Raw genomic sequence first — 15,424 nt, forward strand, 5'->3', positions numbered from 1 at the left:
CTTAAAGTGCTCTAAGCAGGGCCTGTCACTGTTGCTGGCAGGACGAAGGGTGCATGAAAGGCATCTAACTGCCAGAGCCATTCATTTTTAACTGCAGCTTTAATGGAGAAGTCCTGTCCAGGCCTTGCGACTCCGCCTCTTAGTCTATATTCCTGCATTGTGCCATCGACGGCCTCTGTGCATTTATCTTTACAGCTTTAACATCTGGATAGACACCGTAATGAAATAATGATCTATACTGTTGTTTTGTTGTGCTTTTTCAATCTGCATTGTTTATTTATTGCACAGGACAACTGAACATTGCTACAGAAAGTTTACATACAACAAGCATCATCTAAAGCACAACAATACATGTTTTATTTAGGTTGAAAGATTTCAGATTTTCTTGAGTCTTTTCAGGTATTTTTAGCCTCTGGATGTGGCATATGACCTTCAGCCCAGGAGTTTCTAGAATCGTTTTGCAGTTTTCGTGTTGGCCTGAGATAGTTTGTCTTCTCTGGAGCAATGAAAGATTTAGCCTGTTAAAACTGTGAAGAAACAGCCAAAAGTCCAGTTATTCATATTCAAATAAATGTTTTGTTGTTGATTGAAACACAACGTAAACCCCACATTTTCTGAAATTAATCTTATTATTAATAAGATTAATTATTATTATCTTATTATTTACAACTTACTAAGCTCTGAACAATGCTGCAGAGGAAAACTAGATATCATAGAACAATCAATTCAACAAAGCTGTTATATTTTTGTTTTAGACTCCTGTTTACACGTAGATTATCACAGTCTTTTCTGTGTTTTTTATTTAGTATTATACCTTGAAATAAATCATAATTTCTAATGCAATCGTTAAAGATGTAATCCATGATCTTGTGACAGGTCTGCACAATGTATTGCAGATTGATCATTATTGCAATACTGACATACAGAATATAAATATGGCCAATAATTCACTGGACTGTCTGTGATAAATCACGTTTCCATTCACTGTGGTTAAAATAAAAATTCCAAAATGTATGAAGATGAAAGAAAAGTGCAATTGATTGCAGTTGTTTTCTCAAAACAAATTAGGAACTAAGAAAACCTTTCAATTCAATGATTAACTCCCCCACTACCTGCTATGAATTTGATTGAATTTGATTTGAAGAACACATGAATTCATATTTTATTGTTTGTACTTCTTCAATTAATTGTTTACGTTGTTGCTTTGAACCACCCAACAAACAAAATGTACATCCAACCATTTCAACCCAAAATCTTCCATCTTCCATCAATTTACTGCTTTTCCGGTTACAGCTTGTTGTTTCTGATTTGTATAACACTTGTGTTGATCTACAAATAATAGCAAGCTTTATTTGTAGAGCACCTTTCAGGACATAAACATATATAAAGAAAAATGTGCATATATTTGTAGTTACATAACACATTCATACATACATGGATACATATAAATGAATGTATTAAATCACAGTATAAATATTGGCCAAGACATAGTGGAAGAGTAAGAATCATTCAAATCCTAAATAATGTTTTGGCTTTCATCAGTAGTAGACATAAAGAATCAAATACTTGTCTTGAGCTTCATTTGTCCTTTTGAAGATGCATTCCACCGCAACGTCTTCAGAAGTTATTTGTCCTCTCTGTGTCAGTACTCTCCACCTTCAGGAGTCCCAGGAGGTCTCCATATGTATGCACAGAAATAGCTTGTCACACATTTACTCATTAGCACATGATGCTTCAGCCCCGGGTCTTCATTAAGTCAGGGCATCCGATGACGAGTGACGACTGAAACGTCACCTTGTCATGTTGCCAAAGAGCTTTCCTTAGACGGCTGTGGAGGATTTGACATGCCACCAGTCGTCGTTTTAGTAGGACTTTGTCCTTTTCAATTTGACGATGATGATAGTGATGATTATGATGATGATGATGGTGGTAATTAACCAAACCTTTTATATTTTATCTTTGACGTGACATTACGGTTTGGAGTATATTCAGACAGGAATATGAATGCTTTTAAAACCAATAAAGTTATTAGAACATTTTTGAAAGGACCCAACTGCAGCATTTTGTACCATCTGCAGCACTTTGCAATGAAACTCTTTCAAAGCACATTACAATATTCAAGACAAAAAAAGTACATGCACATTTAAATGTCCACCATAGAAAAGCTTAATTCTGGCTAACTGATCTCAGGAATCATTTAAACATTAATTCATCCCTTTTTTGCCAATTGTTCTTTGAGTGATTGGTGTGAAACGTAGTCTAATTTTGACACGTAAGCAGGAGTATAGATACTAAAAGGAAGAAGTACCAATGTAACTTCTTTGCTTAAGTAAAAGTAAGGAAGTCTCGATTTTATTAGTTGTTAACGGGGTGGGGCTCGTAGACGCATATGTATGCACACACAATCTATAACTTTAGTTATTTTAATAGTTTCAATGTGGGTCCAGCATGTTAATCATTAGCATTAAGCCTCGTGTATATAAGACATTGTGAATTCTATTAAAAACTTGGAGTGACTATTGCTTTGAGTCTGCAAACCTTTAACCATTAACAGACCTGAATATTATGTCTGCACTTGCATTGTGCTTGTGTCCACTCATATCTTTGTTTACCTATTTATCGTTGGATTTGTTCTGGGTTGATGGCTGAACTGAATTGCCCTGATGAGGATGAGTCAAGGAGTATACCTTGTTCCCTCTTCAAATCAGTAGCTGCTTCCTTCAGCTGTAGCTATGAATCCTTCCAGGGGGCCAAACAAGAAGTAAAAAGCCTGTTTAAAACTTTTAGAGGTAAAAACACCAGAAGAAGAAAAAAAAAAAATAATCAAGTACCGTAACAAACTACAAATACTTTTCCCACCTCTGCTTATTCGCTGTCATCTCAGGACAACTTTCTTTGCATGTACATCAATACATAATGACATCCAGGAGGCTGCTGACCGTCTTTGACGTCTCATGTTTTTGAAAAGACGTTTTGTTTCCGCCGTGGTGACGTCGAGCAGGTTGATTGAGGATTAGCTCTGCGAGCAGATGTCCGTCAGGTACGCTCGGCACAAAGCCGGTTTGTAACGGATGAGAGCTGTCAGACAGTAGTAAAGTGGAGGCACACAGAGGGATGCTGCAAACAAACACTTGACAGGAGACTGAGTAATCGCCGCCGCCGCCTGGCGTCAGAGCTTTGCAGCTTGGCCCGCAGGCCGTACGGCAGCAGCAGCAGGTGGACGCAGCAGCAGGAGATGCTGTCGTCTGCATCATCCGCTCGTCTTGTCTTTCCTCTCCGCAACAATTTACTTTCTGTGCTCGTAACATTCGGATGTCTCCGTCTTGTTCAATAATTCACGGATGTTCAGTTTCTGTCTGTGTGACGTTGCCGCGTTAAAAATAGATGAGCTTTGTAGTTGTGGGCTTGAGAGATTGCAGAGTACCACCCAGTGTGCAGCCTGCACGGCGTCTCCTCGTGTGTTTGTGGTGGGCGACACTCGTAGCGTAGAGACTTAAGGTAAGATGCATGGCGCTGCTTTCTCACAGATGGGTTCAGTTGCATTGTTTCCCATGTAAGCTGCAATGTCAAGCCTTCACCAGTCGTTTGTTTGCTGATCTTGGCTGCCTGCCAGATAGATTCCCACTGGGTCAATGGGGAGGGGGGGGGGGGGGGAGGCAGTGAAATTCCCACCTTCCCTTGCGAGGGAGGTGTGTTTAGAGAGTTGTAAAACTGAGGCACAACTCTGGGCTGAAGCGTCAAAGCAGCCTGTGCGTTTCTGGGTCAAGAGCAGCTCCGGTGCCGCCCCGCTCCTCCGCAGCCCCCTTGCCCCGGACACTTTGGCAGCTGTATGGTAATTAGTAGTAATCCTGAGGCTCACAGGCTGGCAGGCAGGTGGCTGTGGCGTCGGGCACACATGACAGTGCTGGAATTACGCTCCTCGCTTGCAGCAGCACAAAGCGCTGCGAGAGCTGCACCACTGGGACTGACATGCTTCTCCTCTGAAGAACTCTTTTTTTTTTTTTTTTTTGCCTCTTTTTTTGTGATTTTCAATGTTCCTGGAGCGAAGCAAACGTTTAAAAATGAAGATCTTGTGCCAGTGGGACCACAGCTTGGTGGGTTGGATTTGGAGATTAGTGACCAACTTTATCGTTTGAACAATCTTGTCTGATTTTTGCTGCAACTTTTAGAACTGGGTTAGGGCGTTAAAAGCCTCCTACCAGAGAAAATGTGCTTTCTATTGCTCTCTTTGTCTCCATTGATTCCCTGCTGTTACTTTCTCTGAGCACAGGCTGGGATTTAAGTTCCCAGCCTCTATATTCGATGGGTACTGTATGCATTCTTATTATAATGAACTGCAAGACATCCACTGCCAAAACAGTTGATGTGTGCCTTAATGCCTTGAAAAAATGTTAGAAAAACAACTTTTTCTTGAATTCAATTCAATTCAATTTTATTTATATAGCACCAAATACAACACAGTCATTTCTAATGCATCTAATAATTTATTTTCAAAGATGTGTGCATACATTTATGTTTCTCAAAGAGTTTCATTTAGGAACTTTCTTATGTGAATGATACGTTTGGAGAAAATATCATGAGCTCTCCTGTTGATGTGGCTGTGATGTAGAGTTGGTTGCAACAAGCGTTTCCTTTATGCTAGAAATTTACTGTCTCATTGTGATTTTGATGCCTCATTAAGATCTTCAGCTGAACCTGGATTGTGCAAGATTTCTTCCCCTATTTATAAAATATTAGAAAATAATAGATATGTCTTTTGTTCACACACACACACACACACACACACACACACACACACACACACACACACACACACACACACACACACACACACACACACACACACACACACACACACACACACACACACACACACACACACACACACACACACACACACACACACACACACACACACAGTTCTTGGCGGACTGTGTCTATTTTTATCAGTTAAATGAGCTCCTATATTGTCGCACTGCACATTACTTTAGAATAACACTGATATTTACAATAAGTGTCCTTTATCCTTCTTCCATCACTAACATGAGATTTAGAACCATAATTCTACCTTTTTCACGTAGCATGACAGTGCCAAGTCTAACATGGTGTGTCAGTCGGAGGTTAGCAGCTAATTTAACCTGAATCACACTCTTGTTTATGTAATGATCTGCGTCACTTTCACATCTGTTGAGTTATGAAATGCCCCAGTGTGGCAGGCAGGAAGCTGGCATGCAACCTTAATACATACATGTTTGCACACGTGACCATTTCTACATGATCGCATCATTTCTAATGATTCAGTTGGACTCGTGAACTGTACATACAGTAAAGCGTACATCGAATGCCGCCGGTATTACTGGAGCAATTCACATGCAGCCTTCACACTGCAGCAAAGTGTTTTGGCTTCTTTCCTCATTTGATCATTGAAAGATTTTTCGCATCTTTTTTGGCAATTATAAGCAGAAGGCCTCCGATTTCCTTCTGGCACAGCCTGGACTAATTTCGTGTCGTTTCCGTTCCGCTGTAGGACTTTTCATATGACGACTCTAAAGTGGAGTTCAACGTGGACGCCCCGAATGGTGTGGTGATGGAGGGCTACCTGTTTAAGAGGGCCAGCAACGCTTTTAAGACCTGGAACAGGTAACAATCGGAACATGTGTCTCTATATTTGAACTCTAACATACCCCACATAGTGCAGTATATATGGTATATTCATTCACACTATATTCATTGATGCACAGTATAGATTAGATTGATTTATTTATTTCTTATTTTTATTTAATGTGAGTTTCTGTTGCAGTGTAATGTTGATAATGCTTTGTTTTTTGTCATATTTTTTCTCTCATGACAAGCTTCACTTTCTAACTTTCAAACAAAAATGACTACTTGGCATGACAAAAGAAAACTGTCTGCCTTGTGATAAACTGCTGGTGTAAATTAATTGATGGCACTGGAACAAGCCAAGCGTAAAATACATGACCGCATGCTACATATTGAAGCACATTGGGTTACTGTAGATGTGCGGCACATGATATACTCGGTGCACAGCAGTGGGCTTTCATAAGCAACATTTCAAGGAGACTATTCAAGTGTAAAATGTGCAGTTAAGTTTTGTAGTTTTGACCTCATGAGTTTCTTTCTCTGCATCACAATCTTGTCTACAACTAGTTAAAGTTCATCTAAAAATCACAATTAAAACCAGCTTTCAGTGTTACAATTTGTTTTTTGTTTTATTGTTTATTCATTTCAATTCAATAAAAATGTAATTTAAAATACTTAAGTCAAATAAACACCAACAACGATCTGTGTTGCAAAAATCAATCATCTGATTATGCTCAAACAGATATAAACTTGCTATAATCTACATGTGAAAAGAAGCTGTATTTCAATAAAAAAAAGAATTGTCTCCGCACTACCGAGTCTTACTGTCATACAATATAAAGTGATTTTTGCTACAAAGGACCTTAAATGTGGCTTATTAGTTGCACTTGATCAATAGTTGAAGCTGACATAATACTGCCAAGTAGATTTGACCAAAAAAGGGTCACTTGCCTCATACAGAGCTTTTGGTTTTGCAATTCAGGGTATTAGTTTTGAAGAATTTGAACAAACATAAGGCAAAACATCAGGGGAAGGATCCAGTGTGGGACTTTACTAAATGTGATGTATGTCACTAGGTCAGTGATGTTTCATATTGATGCTTCTTGTTCTGCAGTTATTTACCTTCAGTATTTATAGGATATACATTTAATCTATGTTTTATTCATTGGCTTTCTCTCCCCAGACGATGGTTCTCCATACAGAACAGTCAGCTGGTCTATCAGAAGAAGCTGAAGGTTAGTCCACAAATCTTCCAGCTATCACGTTTTCCCCCCGGGGGGCCGGGTAAAGGTGGGCCCTGAGAGGTTAAGTGCGGCGGTGGTGCTTCTTAATGTTCACTGAAATCCATCACTGCTGATTTGTGAGCACTCAATCCATCAGTGTGGCTCTCAGGTTATTTTCAGCATGACATCAAATATGTAATGGGCAAATATACAGAGGAATCCATCTGACAGGGTGGGGGGGTTGTTCTCAGCGAGGAACAGTTGTTGAAAAGTGCGCGTTTGGTTTTTGCAGGACTCGCTGACGGTGGTGGTGGAGGATCTTCGGCTCTGCTCCGTCAAACCGTGCGAGGACATCGAGAGGAGGTTCTGCTTTGAGGTCGTCTCTCCATCAAAGTAAGACACAGCTGTCCGAAAAATATTTCACACAGCCTAGGCTTCCTAATCCTCTTCTCGTTTTAAGATACTATGTTAACAGCTGTTGGAACCATAGGCAAAGCACAATTTGTCTTTCTACTCGTTAGTGGCTCTTAATAGGAAGTCTGTTAACTCCTTATGTTTTCTCCAAATGGTCTGTTTCACTCATTGTTTTACACTGAAACTTATTAGGTCGGTCAAGGATGGAAGCATAAGGCATTCATTTCAAAGAGGAATGTCATCTTGATTAAATATTCAAATAATTAATCAAAATTATGACAGAAACATTAAATTATAATGTAATTGTTATTCAGCTCTTCAGAAAAATACTCATTAAACCTTGAACTTTTACAGGAGCTGTATGCTTCAGGCTGAATCTGAGAAGCTGAGATTAGCGTGGATTCAGGCAGTTCAAGCCAGCATTGCTTCAGCGTACAGAGAGAGCCCAGACACCTACTACATAGAGGTGAGTCACTCATTGTTCAGAAAATATCCAACAAGTTTCATTGTTTGATTTGGGTATTTTTGTTTGGCTTGAAGTCATATTCACGCTTTTATCTCGCATACATTTAGAAATCTCGTTCTATTTATGTCAACAGCAAAAATGTATTTGACATTGAGACACTAAACACAAACACACATACATTTGTGGGAATCTGGACATTTGTCATGTTTGGCATTCTTACAAGGGTGTAAAATATGGCAGCAGTTGCATTAACACATTGAAATTTCTGTCAAATTATGGTTTCTCTCTTGTAATGCACCATAATGTCACTTTTTTTTTTTATCGACTGAAAAACTTTTAATTCTGTAGATGCCATTCAACCAGTCATTACAGTTTATATTGATATTTTTTTGCTCTGTTCTGCTGATGCATCGTCACAAGTTGCAAAACCAATTTGACGTTTTCTTATTTTGTTCTCTGACGTCTAAATGAATAGAGTCATCTGCAGCAGACCGAACAACTGAGCACACTTCTTCTAATAGCGGTAATCTTTGTCTGTTTCTGTTCAGCATCTGGACAGGACGGCGTCTCCGTCCACCAGCAGCATCGACTCGGCCAGCGAGCCGCGGGAGCGCAGCATCCGGGTGGAGACTATCCTGCAGCGGATCCAGTGCCTTCCGGGGAACGAGCACTGCTGCGACTGTGGCCACGCCGACCCCCGGTGGGCCTCCATCAACCTGGGCATCCTGCTGTGCATCGAGTGCTCCGGCATCCACAGGTACCGTCCCAGAGTGCAGGTGCAGGTTTCAAGTGGAGTCCTCCACCCTCAGTTGATTGTTTTTGGGTGGATGTGATGGATTTCTGCTCTTTGTCTCCTGGGTTTACTTTATTGAAGTGGAAGACTGATCGATGGATTAAGTATAAATAAGAATTAAACGTCCATCTTTGGCGTTGGATTAGGAGGTAACCCATTTCACAATATTAAATGATTGTGTGATATGATATCATGTCCAGTATTGGAATAATGATATGATGTGTGATCAATTCAAACACTTTAGTAAATTAGGCTATTGTTTTTATACCTTGAGATTTGTTCTGAATGCCAACACTCTTTCTCTTTCAATCAGTTTATATCTTATAATTCGTTAATCTTTCTCCTTTTTTAATCCATTGCAATTAATGCACTTTACTTTTATGTTTAATATCCTGACAATTTTGAATTTGCAGAGCATGAACGCATAGTGCATGGAAACATAATTTCTAGATCCATTTTTGTGCTTTGGGTGGCAGTAGTGAGTCTCTCAAATCTTCCCACAGTCCACTTCTAAGGGTTGTCTTCTTACTTAATAGTTTCCCACAGCTGCTGTTTCACCCTTTCGTTCATGCTTGTGCCACACATTGACTAGATGGTAGAAAATCTATCACATGCAACAATTAAATGCATTACCAATTTAGCCATGTCTGCCGTTTTAGCCGCTTAAGCAGATGCGGCTCCTTGTCAAGTTTCAGTGTTCAGGTTAATTATATGGTTCTGTCAGTTCCTTGTTGTATTGTTATTGAAAATGCCAAAGTCGGCCTCAATTTTCCAGCAATGTTTTCACAGCGCTAACCGATAGTTGGAAATTTGACTGTAAAATCCTGTAAAGTGAGGCCCTATTATCTAAATCCCCAGAAGCAAAGCATGTGTTTGAATGGAAGTAACTAATCCCTCTGCTTCCTGTAAACCTGCCATGTGCTCTGCAGCTGAATTAAAAGAAGATGTACCAGCCGTCTGTTACTTTAATGTGTCTACTTGGTCTGCTAAAAGCAGCGTGCACATTATGCACACAAACACACACACACACTGTGAAGGGATTAAAGTTTCTCATTGGATCAGTCGAGCTTTAATTGAGAGTTTTCATTGAGTAGGAAAAAGGCAGTGAGGACTTCAATTCAGTGTCGCATCCTGTGATGTAATTGAACGGGGCTTACTATCTTCATACAAACACATCACATCGCCACCGTTACATCATCGGGGTTAGTTCACAAGTGCCTCCTGGGAACAAAGCCCCCTGGGGGGGGTTTTCTGTGTGTGTTTATTTTTATGTTGCAATTATCACTGCTTATGCAATCCTGGGCTCCATCCTCTGTGTGACCGCACCTGTTGAATATTCATGCTCCATATATCTGGACTCGTCTTCTCTCACTGAGATCAGACCTCGTCTCTTGGTACAATGCAGTTTCTTTCCCAACGTGCTACTGTTGCCTGGATACCAGACAGCAATTTACATGACATTAGAAGTGCGGGATAACACTGGGAGCTTTTTAAAGCAGGTCACTGCACAACTACACGGTGTATGACTCATTTGTTGAACTTCTTTTCACAATCAATGAACGTAAGCTGTTTTTTCTTTTTCCAAGCTGCCTCACAGTCATAACCAAGTCCTCTGATTTTATGGCCAAATTGCTTGACCAGAAAACAACAGCAGCAGCAACAGCAGGGTTCTCTTGATTGAAAATATGTCTTTCTTGCAGGAGTCTTGGAGTTCATTGTTCGAAAGTGCGATCACTCACGCTGGACTCGTGGGAACCAGAATTACTAAAGGTACCAGTTTGTCTCAACTGTGCAAAGCTTTAAGGCTGGTTTACAATAATGCTGCATATTTTTCATTTAATAACAGCGGGATAACATCTGATTGGATCCAAATGTATTTGTGAACGTAAATGTAAACAACCCCAAAAACATACCTCTTGTTATCACGGGGTGCTGCAACTAATCTTGGTCTAGTAAAGGTGACGACAGGGTACACAATGAACAAGGGCAGACACACATATTTGTCCTCAAACCTACAGACATTTTAAAGTCAGCCTGAACCAGACTGTAGATCTGAGCTGAATTCTGCCTGGAAGTTTCTTCAAAAACTGTGCAAGTGTGTTGATTTATACTATATTGACTTCATTCCTTCGAATTCACTCTGTCAACTCTCATCATATTTCAAACCATTGCAGTTTTCCCTCTTAAAGCCAAAACTGTTGCACAATATTGTATCTTGATCATTTGTTTGAAGAAGTGTGTGACATTTTGAGAATATAGATTAGGAAGAATAGGCCAGAACATTTCTGTATTTACATTTGTCATTTATAATAATGCTACAACAGTCAGTTAGCGTAGTTCATCAATCAACTCCTTTCTTGTATTAACATTTGTTTCTTTCTGACTTGATACATAACATGGTATAGCTAATCTTGTGGTTGATATTATGTGATTATTTAAAATATTATAGAAAATATTATCATCAAAAAGTACAACAACATCATAGACTCATTGTTATTTTGACTAATGGCAGTTATTTCCATGTTGCACTGTTTCAAAATGCAGCTCATTGTCTCTGATTTCTCTGATATCTGCAGACTTGAGTCACGATCTGCAGCTTCATTTTCAGCATTTTCTCCATTTTACATGCTCAACTGTACATTTGTTGTGAGCAGAGTTTCTTTTATTCTTCTTCTTAGTTAATGTGCGAGCTTGGAAACAGCGTCATCAACCACATCTATGAAGGCTCCTACCAGGAACACGGTCTGAAAAAACCGCTGCCATCCAGTTCAAGGTAGGAACATCTATTGAATTTAGCCCCCTGGCATGTATGTCACTATTACATAAGCTTCAAATTATGCCATTTCTGTGTGCTGCAGGCAAGAAAAAGAGGCCTGGATTAAGGCAAAATATGTTGAGAAGAAATTCCTGAAGAAGGTGGGCGCCACAGAGATACTCATCAATGGGGAGAGGAAGTCGGGTCGGCGGTGGAGCGTGAAGAAGTGTCGGAGACACAACAGCGCCACCACGGTACCCAAAACACGGCGGAGATACCGACAAGATCCTGGCAGCACCTCCCCCTCCACCCTCTCCTCAGGTACGACACTGACCCTCCCATGTTTGTCTGTTCACATGTTTCACTGAGATGTGTGATGTTTAGCCACATAAAGTTGTATTTCTGGTTCACAGCAGCTGCTAAGTTCAGACGAGAGTCGCTGTTTTGCCCTGATGAGTTGGACTCTCTCTTCTCCTACTTCGATACGGGGTCTGGGCCTCGAAGTGAGTCACATTTTATATGCTTTCACCTTTAATATGGTAGATTTATACCTAAAAATAAAGAAATTCATGTGTCGGTAATAATTTATTTTTTTTAGATTGATGCCTCGGGGAAATAAATCAAATTATTGAGAATATTGTTTTTCTCAATGTTTATTAGTCTTACAAATGTTCCATTTTGCATATATTGGTAAAAATCAGTTTCTATTATCAATCAATCCAACAATCCACTTTACTTTCCATACCTCTGTTCATGCAGATTACTGTATTTTACAGACAAAAGTTGTGCGCAAGTTTTTTGATGTGACTCTCATTTCATAATACAGTACACAAACTGGCATTAATGATCAAATGGACTCCCGCCGACAGTTAAATGCATGAATAATTGTGTTTCCTTCTGGTTGTCCGATGACGTGTCCAGGCTGCAATGCCGCCTTTAGCACCTTGTTGGCAGACAGACTTTATCTCCCTGTGTCGATACAACACTTGAATCCTGTGCAAACTCTTGCATGAGCCTGTGCCTGTACAGAATACTGATGAGTCTGAAAGAGGCAGCGGTGACTAATGTGTCCATGTTGTGGCGTCTCCCGGTCCGGCAGGCCTGAGCAGTGACAGCGGGTTGGGAGGCAGCACAGACGGCAGCACAGACATTCTGGTTTTTGGCTCGGTGGTGGGCAGCGTGACAGAGGAGGGTGAGTTCAGCTGCATTTAGCAAAAAATAAATAAATAAAGCTGCGTTTTTCTTTACTCACAGTATGAACACAATGTTATGTGTCTGGTTCCGTCAGAGTGCGAGGTGTCTGAGGACTCCAGCGGCGAGGCCGAGCTGGAGGCGGAGCCAGAGACGTCGGACCCAGAGGACCTGAGGGACCTTCATCCCGGAGTGCTGCTCTACAAGGCCTCCAAAGCTCGCAACCTGCCCGTCATGGCCGAGGCGCTCGCTCACGGAGCAGATGTCAACTCAGTCAACGAGGAAGACGAAGGAAAGACGCCCCTCATACAGGCGGTGATCGGGGTGAGTCACTCCACAAAGCAGGTCCAGACACTTCTCGCACTGGAAAGCATGTATCCCAACATCCACACTCGTATTGAAACTCTGTGTTAAAATCAGGAGAGCTCAAAGGAGCAATCTACCAACTTTACCAGAAGGGATGAAAGTGCTCACCGCCTTTACTTCAATAGAAGTACAAATTCCTCAAGCCACAGTGTGATCTAAAGATATACTGATAATGCTGTAATGTTTAAATAAGCACTGTTGCGTTCCATTTTAACGTAATGAAAATGATTTTAAGAATGAAATGTGTCTACATTGGAGAAATTTCACCCTGAAGTTCTTTTATACATTGGCTTCATACTATTGAGCACCTTTGTCCCACTGTATTATAAAATATGACTTACTAACACCATTAAGCGGACGTTTTTCTTTGTCAACCTCAATACAAAAATCTGGGGGGAAAAAACACCAGTACCATTACTTTTGCTCAACGTTTGATTACAAATTAATCATATGACAATAATTTGTTTGAACGAAACAGGAAGAAATGCCTGTTATGTCAGCTGGGCTCCAATTCATCAACCAAAATCTTGACAGATTAGGAAATGAAATGGATGAATTGATAGATGATAGACTTAGATGTATTTGTACTTTCTTCAGCTCCATTTCATACAAGTTTTCATGTTTTAGGTATAATGACAAAATTATTATTGACATTTGGAGGCTCAGCAATGCTCCTCAGGGAAGATTTACGTATAGAGAACACATTTGGCTGCTGTATGAAGTACTCTACTTTTTGCTTATTGTAATACATATTCTAAACATTTGAAATAAAGTTCAAATTGTCTTTCAGATAATTAGTAACTGACTAAAGGTCAGCACAATTTTTTTTTAGATTCTAGCTGAAAACTATCGGAATTAAAGCAATATTATTAATCATTTATCCAAAATTCTATGCAATATCCATCCGATTATTTGAAGAATTAAACAAACTGTGACAATAAAGATGAATTTGTATCAAACCGAACACAAAAGTGTCCAGAAACAGCTGGGAATCTGCCCAGATGTATTTAAAAGTGCGTTTAGCCCCCGCAGTCGATCATTAAAGCGGCGTTGTCTGTGCCAGGCTAACTGCTGTAACTTCATTTTTAGGGGTCATTGATCGCCTGCGAGTTTCTGCTGCAGAACGCTGCTGACGTCAACCAAAGGGACACGAGAGGGAGGGGCCCGCTGCATCATGCCACATATCTGGGACACACGGGGTGAGTCAGGAGGCACAGTGCAGGCAGTTTGATGTTTGACGTCCCCTGCTGTGCTCTGTACTTGCTGCACAGGCTGTTGAAATAAGACAACAGGCACATTGTTGTTGGAGGGACGATCAGCGTGGTGACACACATCATGGATCTGTAGACTTAAATAAAGGGCATGCAAGATAATTTAGTTTTTCTCTCTTTGAGTAATTTACTGGGAGAACTTCAAGACTGGGGTGTGAATGTTCTCTATATGTAATAGTATTCTGTTGAAAAGTGTAAAACTGAGCAAAATGACATTGTAATTCACAAGTTACAGTTAAAATGTAACTGGATGTCTTCAAAAAGGCTTTCATAACTATGCCGTCTCATCCTATTCAACACATAGTGTTCTGCAGACCTGTGTTTGTATCCCAAAAGTGATGTGTTCTGTAAATGGTATTGACTTAAAATGGTTAGTTTTAACGAAACAAGAAAAAGCTGGACATGACCATGTGTGGTTGTGGTTTCCAACCCCGGCTCTTGGAAATCTGCTGTCAGGCATGTTTTAGGACAGCTCAGTGCTTCGACATACCTGAATCTAAAGGTTATGCCTTCAACAAGCTGCTAGGAAAGCCGAATTGTAGCAGTAAGATGACTAAAGCATGCCTGATTGATGGTAGCGTAGAAATGGTTACTGTCCAAAAGGTTCTGATAGTTACCTGCACGTGTACCGTAATGTGCATTTGCAGTACTACCCATTTTAGAAAAGTTCCTTTGGAAATCGACACTTGGATTTGGTGTGTTTGAACAACTTTGAACTCTGGAAAGCATAATTAAAAAAGTTAATTAGTCGTGTTGACTGCAAAAAAAAAAAAAATTCCCTTGAAAACGAAGACGATTCAAGTGAATATTTGAGAGATTCCTGGATAGCGAAATTGCTTAATATGCAACCAAGCTGTTGAAACCAGCTTCGCTGATCAGCAGTTTTTTGCATGTGACTGAACAAAATACTGTAATTTATTACTGTGTTTAAAGTTACTTATTTCAAACGTGTTACTCCCACTCACTGAGTCTCCAAACTCAGGAAATGACTCCCTATTCTCATCGGAAAGATGTCAGGGTGCCAATTAAGAACCCTAAGCACATCTTAAGATAATAGTGTTTGTATGTCTATTGTCAATATTTTCCCATTTGTTATTTAACAATAGATTTCACTGATATAGCGTTCCCTGTCACTAATGAAACGTTTTGCTTTGTGTTTTTCTAGGCAAGTGTGTTTGTTCCTCAAACGGGGGGCGACACAGAACGACGGAGACGAGGATGGCCAGGACCCTCTGAGCATAGCCGTGCAGCAAGCCAATGCAGATATAGTCACCCTGTATGTTCATTCTTCGTAGCTGTAACTGTAATTACGTAATTCATAGTGAGGCACATAACTGTTTCCAA

General features: G+C 40.2%; 1 protein-coding gene across 4 annotated transcripts in view; it reads left to right on the forward strand.

Moving 5' to 3' along the window:
• The window catches only part of acap3a (ArfGAP with coiled-coil, ankyrin repeat and PH domains 3a), a 75,634-nt gene that overhangs the window by 53,144 nt on the left and 7,066 nt on the right, over positions 1-15,424 (forward strand). The window contains exons 11-23 of one of the 4 annotated variants that reach the window (XM_080496556.1): positions 5,528-5,640; positions 6,785-6,836; positions 7,117-7,217; positions 7,593-7,704; positions 8,253-8,461; positions 10,198-10,267; positions 11,176-11,270; positions 11,356-11,573; positions 11,666-11,755; positions 12,343-12,444; positions 12,541-12,767; positions 13,899-14,008; positions 15,246-15,356. In XM_080496556.1, coding sequence (XP_080352682.1) covers positions 5,528-5,640; positions 6,785-6,836; positions 7,117-7,217; positions 7,593-7,704; positions 8,253-8,461; positions 10,198-10,267; positions 11,176-11,270; positions 11,356-11,573; positions 11,666-11,755; positions 12,343-12,444; positions 12,541-12,767; positions 13,899-14,008; positions 15,246-15,356 — 1,610 coding nt within the window. The remainder of the gene's footprint in view (positions 1-5,527; positions 5,641-6,784; positions 6,837-7,116; positions 7,218-7,592; positions 7,705-8,252; positions 8,462-10,197; positions 10,268-11,175; positions 11,271-11,355; positions 11,574-11,665; positions 11,756-12,342; positions 12,445-12,540; positions 12,768-13,898; positions 14,009-15,245; positions 15,357-15,424) is intronic. The other 3 variants (XM_080496558.1, XM_080496557.1, XM_080496559.1) reach the window with 3 other exon arrangements.

The sequence above is a fragment of the Blennius ocellaris genome, assembly GCF_963422515.1.
Source record: "Blennius ocellaris genome assembly, chromosome: 5".
NCBI lineage: Eukaryota > Metazoa > Chordata > Actinopteri > Blenniiformes > Blenniidae > Blennius > Blennius ocellaris.